Source organism: Phycodurus eques, chromosome 3, assembly GCF_024500275.1.
Source record: "Phycodurus eques isolate BA_2022a chromosome 3, UOR_Pequ_1.1, whole genome shotgun sequence".
In the NCBI taxonomy this organism is placed as follows: domain Eukaryota; kingdom Metazoa; phylum Chordata; class Actinopteri; order Syngnathiformes; family Syngnathidae; genus Phycodurus; species Phycodurus eques.
The window spans coordinates 10220590-10229776 of record NC_084527.1 but is presented as its reverse complement, the minus strand read 5'-3'; the positions used below and the strand labels follow the sequence as shown (position 1 = coordinate 10229776).

At 40.0% G+C, this 9187-nt stretch overlaps 1 protein-coding gene across 1 annotated transcript; it reads left to right on the top strand.

Moving 5' to 3' along the window:
- The first annotated feature begins 1583 nt into the window (after positions 1–1583).
- On the top strand, positions 1584–7672 carry pheta1 (PH domain containing endocytic trafficking adaptor 1). Its single transcript, XM_061673398.1, has 3 exons — positions 1584–1766; positions 2192–2289; positions 4530–7672. The coding sequence occupies exon 3, from the start codon at positions 4562–4564 to the stop codon at positions 5393–5395; it is 834 nt and encodes a 277-aa protein (XP_061529382.1). The 5' UTR covers positions 1584–1766; positions 2192–2289; positions 4530–4561; the 3' UTR covers positions 5396–7672.
- The last annotated feature ends 1515 nt before the right edge of the window (positions 7673–9187 follow it).

Genomic DNA, 9187 nt, shown 5'->3' with positions numbered 1-9187 from the left:
GGTGCTTCCCACTGGCCTGTCTGCCACAGAGTGTTTGCTCGCCAGCCGCAAAAGAGCGGACGTCAGCCCTGGAGGTTGATTTGGAAAGACTAGTGGCGAGGGGAGAAAAAAAAGAACTGTTGCTGCTGCTGTGGTTCTTTTTTTCCAGCACAGCTTTTATTTTGGTGCTTCTGTTTCTTGGCACTGTGGATTTGTTCATTAGCTGAATATTTAGTTTGACCTGAAACATTTACCATTACCATTTATATTTACCAATTATATTTAAATATAAATTGAACCTTTAGTTTTAATATTTATATTCAAATGTAAGATTCATATTTAGGTTTAGATTTAACATTTATATATACTGTAGATTTATCTTTAGTTTTAAGATTTATATTTAAATTTACATTTAAGATATATATATATATATATATATATATATATATATATATATGAATTTAACATTTCTATACATATTTAACGTATTTAGATATCTCACATTTAAATATATATTTAGATTTGAGATTTAGGTGTAACATTTAATATTTGGATTTAACTATAAAGTTGACAAATATTGTTCTAAATGTGCAAAAAAGTGGCTCTCGAAAATTCACACTATTTTTTTTATTTGTTATTGATTCATAGTCAACGGTCAGTTTATTAGGCGCACCAGCACCCTCTCATGGAATCGAATCCAAATACTGTATATTAAATTAGGCATGTATACCTAATGTTGAGTAGAAATATTTTTTTTAAATATGTATAATATGATAAATATTACTTCTTAATTTTATTTAAAAAATATAAATTAAAAGATGAGGTAACAATACATATTTTTTTTATTTTTATCTTTTTTTTTTGGAGCTGATATTCATTTGCTTTAAAGGAATAGTATGTGTCAAACCTTTGAATAATACAATCTCCAAGTCACAGCAAATATTTATTCAACAGTTTTTCAGATTTGCAACATGTTAATTTTTTTTTTTTTTTTTTTTTTTTTAACTAGACAATAGACATCTTTGTTTTAAAATTCTAACAAAAAGTGCAGGGAGCTCCCAGGCTCAGCAGCATGACTTATAAAGTTAAATAAGTTAAATAAATGAGTAGCTCACTAAAATGTTCTACGGTTGATAATGTTTTCCTCATTTTCAATATAACTGAAATGTCAAACAAAAACAAAAAAAGTGCACGGAGTTCCCAGGGTCAGCAGCATCTCTTGGTGAAGATTTAAATAACTAAATAAATAGTTCCCTGAATTTTACCCAGTTATAAATGTATCTCATCGGTTTTGGTATTTAAAAAAAAAAGTAAATGCCGAAATGCAGAATATTGTTTATTTTATTATTCAAAAGATCTTATTTATGCTATTATTATTATTAAAAATTATTATTCAAAAGATTTAAAATTACAAAAATGTATTATTTGTGAAATTATTGTCACATATAAATAATAATATACTGTACTGTAAACAATTATAAAAATGTATAAAAATGGATGGATACATGTTTTTTTTTAAGCAGCACTGACTGCAGTATCCCACAGTTCCAAAGGGTGCGTTCGTTTTATTCTGTCGTCCATCTGTATGCCGCCACACACCGAATGGGAAGAAAGTCCATCTCCAATCCCCGCCCACCTAACTGGCCGCCTCAACACAACACAACACAACACAAGCGCTTCTTTTTTGGGTCACGTGACATCGGGAAAAAATGGGAGCAAGAAGAAGGCGGATAAAAGATGGACCCACTGCGACGACTTGCTCCAGAACAAACATCTTTGCTTAGCGGGTAACATTCTAAATAACATACATCGAGTTGACGTCGTAATGTGTACGCTTTACGCTGCTATCTAAGCTCTCGCGTAGTGGAACTCTTAATGCTTCAATCTGTAAATCATCATCTGCCCTTCAAAGTGTTGGAAAAACGATGCACACATTACTACAAACAAACAAGTAAACAAAACAAAAAAGTCTACCTCCACACACTTCACTTTGTGTTCTATTTCTTCTTTTTACGGCGCCGTTTTTTTTGTTTTTACACTCGGAAAAGTGCTGATGCGTCAAAAGCTGGTGACAAAAGGCAGTGAATCATTTTTTTTTTCGGGGGGGGGGGGGGTATAAAAACAGCTCACAGCGACGTGTTATTTTCGAATCTATGGTGAAGTCAAATGTCTGTCGTGTCCCCCCCCCCCCCCCCCCCCCCCTATTTGTCAGGGGGATTTTGAAAATGGCCTAAAAGATGAGCTACGACATGTGGACGTTTGGAAATGAATGAGCTTGCAGCGGCGATGGAAACAAGAGACCACGTACATGTAAGTGACTTTGTTTGGATGGGGGTCAAAACACTAGTTCCTCACATTATGGTTAGCCTGGGTCTTTATTTACTTAACCACACTTGGTGTTTGTTAGGATTTTAAATTTTATTTTACTTCCAATAAATGAAACGAGTACAATAAACACAAGGTAACATGGTTAGCAAATCTGCCTTACGGTAAGTTATGGATTCGAATATGGAGTTCGCGTGTTGATCCCCATGTTTGCATTGGTTTTCTTCGGTTTCCGTAGGTTTGAATGCGAGTGTAAATGCTTGTTTGTGCCTATGTGCTCCGTGACAAGTACAGGGTGTACCCTGCCTCGGTCAACTGGGATAGACTCCAGCTCATCTGGAACCCTAATGAAGAGAGCTATAGAAAATGGATGGATGGAATAATTACATCCATAGTACATCCATACACCTACAGTGGACCAATGCAAATCATTTCAAAACACCATTACAGAACCTATAATAATATATTCAAAGTGTCTCTCATTGAGCCTAAATGAGGTTTAGCTGTTCTAGTAGGCTTTTCCTGAAATATTTTTGCTTTCTCCCAGAAGCCTGGAGGTTTTGTATTAACACTACTGCTATTTGGAACTGCTCATAATTCCCTTCACCTCGACTGAGGCCGCAGTTCCAGCTGAAGAAAAACAGCCGTAAAGTATGATGCTGTGCCCACCACGCTTCACTGTAGGTGTGGTGTTCTTTCGGGGATGAGCAGTGTCGTGTTTGCGCCACGCATACCTTTTTGAATGATGGCCAAATTGTTCAACCTTGCTTTATATATATTTAAAAAAAATAAACTTGATCTCTCCCAATAGCGTGTGGGGGGAAAAAATGTCTTGGGGACTTAAAACCATGTTGAACTTTTTAGCCATAATGCCAAAAAAGTATGTCACAGCTACATGGTCATTTATAAGAGGGTGCACGCACATGTGCAACCATATGATCTCAGTTGTTTATTTTTAGTTCCACTTTGAAAATAAAAAAATTGTTCTGTCCGACTGATCGACTCTTGATTCTCAATAAACCTCCATTATAATACGAAGAAACCACAGCGGAAGCTTAAAAGCTCCACTGTGACACAGTAAAACTGTTGCGGCAGAAAAGGGATACAGATTTTCCATTCTGCTTGACCTAACAGCCGAACAGGACAAAAAATAAATAATCACTGATCCAAACACACGGATGTGTCCGCTGTGACTAGAGTTCTTTACTTAATGCTGTGACCCAGTTTATCGGCGTACATGTGACGCCAAAGCAAAGTTTATGTTGTTGTGAAAGAGATTTAAATCTCCAAAATCAGGTGTCAAATTTATGGCCCGAGGTCCAGATCCGCCCTGCTACATCATTTTTGTGTTGTCCACTAAAGCAAATAGTGTCTACTTCATGTTTCTTGCTGAATGGATGTTCTTTTCCAAAATTGCAATGTTTCTTCACTTCTTTACAGGTATTACAAGCTTTTTTTTTTTTTTCCCAACATATACATTTTTTACAAAAATTTAACAATAGTATTTATTATTTTTTGAATGTGTTGAAAATATAAAAATGAAATGAAGCAGAAATTGTGTACGTAATAATATTAGGTCATTATATTAGGGCTGCAATGGTTAATCGGAAAACTCAAGTAATTAGATTACCAAAAGAGGTTGAAGCAAACTCTTTGCTTCGTAGCTTCGCAGGGATAATTTTTGGCCATGGACTCATGTTACTGCAGTCGCACGAACCACTCTGTGTAGAAATAAGTTAACCCGGTGGCGGCGAGCCAGGAGTAAAGAGTCTGTAAAAGAATGTCCAAAGTTTAGGATCATTTCACTCTTAACAAGGGTTAAAGTTCAATGACTACCATAAGAGCACGTGTACGATCGCCAACACGAGGGAACGTTTCGTTGTCCCAAGGACAACTGCCAACTCTACTCTCTCATTTGCTGACGCCCACGTCACTCACCAGTTCAGGTCCCGCCTATTAAAGCCATACACTTTCAAAGTCACAGATACTACAGTAGAATGTAGAATGTGAGGCTGATAGTCCCAAATGTACATTGTTATTGCGTTGAATAATACAAAATTGTTTTTTTATCCGATTAATCGATGGGATAATCGTTAGAAAACTAAAATATGTTCAATAGCTGCAGCTCTTCATTGATGCATTTGTGATTTTCACAGTAATAGCAGCCCTCTGGGGGAAACCTTAACTATGATGTGGCCTGTGACTAAGATGATTTTTTCCTGCAGATGATTTAATCATCCGCCGAGGAAGCGTGAAGATGAAGCTGAACGAACGCAGCGTGGCCCACTACGCCACGTGCGACTCGCCGCCCGACAAGACGGGCTTCCTGTTCAAGAAGGGAGAGCGCAACACGGCGTACCACCGCCGCTGGTTCGTCCTCAAGGGCAACATGCTCTTCTACTTCGAGGAGCGCGACGGCCGCGAGCCCATCGGCGTCATCATTCTGGAGGGCTGCACCGTGGAGCTGTGCGAGTCGGCCGAGGAGTTCGCCTTTGCCGTCAAGTTCGACTGCGCACGGGCTCGCGTGTACAAGATGGCAGCCGACAGCCAAGCGGCAATGGAGTCGTGGGTCAAGGCATTGTCGCGGGCCAGCTTCGACTACATGAGACTGGTGGTCAAGGAGCTGGAGAGGCAGCTGGAGGAGATCCAGGAGGCGGCCGGTGGAGGCCTACAGGGCAGGCCCAGGGCATCCAAGCGAACGTCCAAATCCAGATTGTCGTCGTCGTCGTCCTCCTTGTCGTCGACGTCGTCCAGCTCTGGACAAAAGAACCACCAGGATGAGGTCCAGCTCATGTCCGGAGGTCCCAAGGAGAACGGTGTTGCCTGGAGCAAACCGCACCCCGTCTTGGCTAACGGTTCGTCTGAGGGGGCGTCTTCCTGCGTGGCCTGGGAATGCGGGGCCGACTCCCTAAATAACGGCTTGACAGCTCACGGGACCAACGGAGTCAGGGCTCCCCCGGTGCCCCCCAGAAGAAGAGGAGCGTCTCTCGAGAGCCCCTTCTCCCCCGTCACCGGATGCTTCTCCAAGCTCCACGACTGGTACGGACTCGAGGTGGAGGAGCTGAGGGCCCAGTGGCTTCAAAGTCAGTGAACCCCTGGAGACGGATCAAATTTTCCAAGATTAGATCATTCCGTTGTTCCGTTTTCCAGGGTTGAGGCGGAGACTGGAGGTGATCCCCGATGACTTACTGCTAAAAGCAGACTACACCCTGGAAGTTTGAAATTCTGATCACAAGCCACTTTTTATACTGTCTGTAGAAGCCAGCAGTTTCCCATTTTGTCGCTGTTCTGCATTAACCACAACCGCAGAATGGAGGAATGAAGTCGACTCCAGCATTTTTCTGCCTTTGGAGGTTGTAACCACATTTATGCTGCTTGCAAAAGATGGCATTTTGCTGCCTTTTTTCAGTGTCACCGTTTTGTCCAAACAGCACAGACACGGAATGGGGTTTAAAGTCATCCCAGGAATTTCGCGCCTTTTGGAAGTGGTAGTCAGTTTTACACCAACTGTGCAAAAGCAGGTATTTTTCTACCTTTTTGTGTCGCTGTTCTTTATAAATGGCACCGAAATGAAATAGTGGGGAGCAAAGTCAACCTGGCATTTCCTTGTAAATAGTCATGCCTTTGTTATGTATATGACACAGGCACGCCATGGGAGTATGAAGCAATTTCAGCATTTTTCCATCTTTTTTATTTTACTAGTTTCTGTGTAAACAGCACCGACACAGACTGGGGAGAAGTTGACCTGGCAATTTTTTTGCTGTATGGCGGTAGGAACCACTTTTACACTGGCTGTAAAAGCAGACATTTTCCTGACTTTTTTTTCTCCAGTGTCACTGTTCTATATAAATGGGATCAATACAGAATGGGGAGAACAAAGTCGACTCAGCACTTTTCAGCCTTTTGAGATTGTAGTCACTTTTTTCCACTGTCTGTGAGGGAATTTTATAATAGTGGGACCAGAGTTTGAAGTTTAACACACACAACTAATTTGTCCCTCCCTGTTGTGCAGTCCAATGAAATATCAGACGTCATCAATTGATCCAGCTGCAATACGCTGCAGGGTTGGGGATCGTTTGAATTTGAGCGATTCCGGTCCCGATCCCGGTTCCTTATTCCGGTTCCAAATGATTCTCGATTCTGATTCTTTTAGGGGGCTGGGCCAAAAAAGTTTGCGTGGTTTAAGTAAAGGGTGTCCAAAATATCAACATCCATTTTCTTAGCACCCCGCAGCATAGACTAAAACATTTGACTCCTGGTTCTTTATAACCAGTATCATTATGAAACCTATGAACTAAAAGCCAATGTGTGTGGAGCTAACCCAATTTACTTAATATTCATTAATTAATGTTTCAGCCGCCGGCACGGTCTTCGACTGGTTAGCAGATCTGCCTCACAGTTCTGGGGACCGGGGTTCAAATCCCGACCCCGCCTGTGTGGAGTTTGCATGTTCTCCCGTGCCTGGGTGGGTTTTCTCCGGGCACTCCGGTTTCCTCCCACATGCTAGGTGTGAATGTGAGTGCGAATTGTTGTTTGTCTCTATGTGCCCTGCGATAGGCTGGCGACCGGTTCAGGGTGTACCCCGCCTGAAGATAGCTGGGATAGGCTCCAGCAGCCTGCGACCTTCGTGAGGATAAGCGGTAAAGAAAATGAATGGATGCATTATGTTTCTGACGAAACTCAGCATTTTGGCACAAAAAGTAAATGACACCGATGATTTTTTTAAATGATTTTTTGATTTTTGATTTATGAATCGGACCAAATGCTATCAAACATTCATTCCTTTCCTCCTTTGCACAATATAATCTTATTCCAAGTGTTGCACTGAGGCGACTGATCATTAATTTGAACAAAGTTAAGACGCACTTTTGTTCGGTGCTGTCGCCGTTGGTCACAAGCACGTCTTCGTTCTTCGTCGTAGGTTTTCGCCACTTCTTGTTCAGGATCGCCGGACTAGGCATCGAAACTGGGAACCAAAACTTTTAAAGTTGAACAATTCCGCCAGAGCCGCAACATTAGTCCCGGTTCAAATCGATTCTCGATGCCCAACCATAGTATGCTGTGTGAAATATCCTGCTTCCTTTGATTCTGTGTAAAGGCGGTAAAATGCCGGTTCTTAGGTTATGGGCTCTGATCCGTGAACGTGGCTCCAGTGTCATTGGAAGTGCCAACTGAGCAATCAAGTCCAGTGAACTACGTAAAAAAATTTACAATACCAATGGCGACTACATCATTCCTTGGCAACAAATTCTTTGTTTTATTAATCAGTGAGGACAGTATTTGTGATTGATTGTGCATCCTGTCTGGCACAGGAGAATCAGCTATGATGTAAATATGGGATGATGCAAACTAAAATCACTTTTTTTCTGTTGTTGTTGTTTTTTTTTTTTTTTTTTTTTTTTTTTTTTTTTTTTTTTTTCTCTCTTCCCTTTCCACTTTTGCCTAAATGACAATTGTCAGTGGAATATTGACAAAAGAGTAGCTATCCTCTTGACACTTTGTCACACTCTTAAATTGTCCATAGGTGTGATTGCGAATGAATGGCTGTTTGTTTTGTGCCCTGCGATTGGCTGGCCACCAGTCGAGGGTGTACCCCGCCTCTCGCGATCTTAACGCGGACAAATGCTAACTTATCTTATCTGACCTCATGTTTCCTCTTCCATGTTGGAAGTTGTTTAAGACAGAGCTCGGTAAAACGGGCATGGTGACTCAGTACGCATTCACAACACTTTGTTTGTACAACTATTTTCCCAGTCACGTGTCGTCAGAGGACCACACTTTGCTTCTATGTTGTTTTCCTTTATTTTGATGACATGTTCCGACAGTAGCTGGGTGGCTTCGGTTCGCATCATTGCACAGCATTATCATGAATGTTGCACACATGGTACAAGAGGGAGGGTTTTTTTTTTCTCAAATTGCAATTGCATCTGTTAACTTCCAACACCTATGGTAGCAGGTGTCATATGATGTGAATGTGCCGATTTAACCGCATGAATAATAATTGTCGCATCATCAGAAGTGCCAAATTTCAACTCGAATAACGTCATTGATCTTTTGTATGTAACATTTTGTGACGTTTTTATGCACATGATCCAGGTATTGTTTTGAATAATCAATGTTATCAATCACGCATACTTTAATGCTGTTGTACTTTAAAATATCTGACAAACTTACAATTGCATCTGTTTTATTGACTTGACAGCATTTGCCATCATTTCTGATCACAGTTGACTGCCCTGTTATGTCACTTTAATGACATCAATGACAGTTGTATGGTAATCAAATGTGACATGGATTGTTGTTTATGAAAGGCTTGTCTACAATTTTAAGTTGTCATATTGTCATTTAAAAAGATTTTTTTGGCAGTATTGTTTCACAATATCAAGCATTCTGATGATTATGGTACCTTGAAGTATATTTAATCACCTACTGTAAACAACCAAAATAAAAACTGTCAGGATTGGGCAGTAGTGTGAACTTTTTAAATAATTTTACAAGCCATTTCTAACTTTTTATCCACCTTTTAATCGAACAATGTGGAATTTTTAAAAAATATTTGTACATACAATACAAAAAAAAACTTTGCACAGCAAATTATACAACAACACAATAAGGTTGTATAAAATAGTCCACATGCATATGCAGTTTTTATTCTTAGAAATATATATTATCCTTTCCATTTTAGTATGTGCATAATTCTACATATTTTTTATACTTTTTAAAAAGTAAATATAAGTCATAGATTAATAAGACAGGAGAAAGATGATATCCCATATATTTTATTCCTATACTTAAGTGTTCCACTAACGTGTATGTGTTCACTGTGATGGGTTAAATGCAGAGAACAAATTTCGTGTGCATGCATGCATGTTCATGACAATAA

Excerpts from the sequence above, each read along its gene's own strand:
- pheta1 (XM_061673398.1), top strand. The coding sequence starts at position 4,562 with ATGAAGCTGAACGAACGCAGCGTGGCCCACTACGCCACGTGCGACTCG.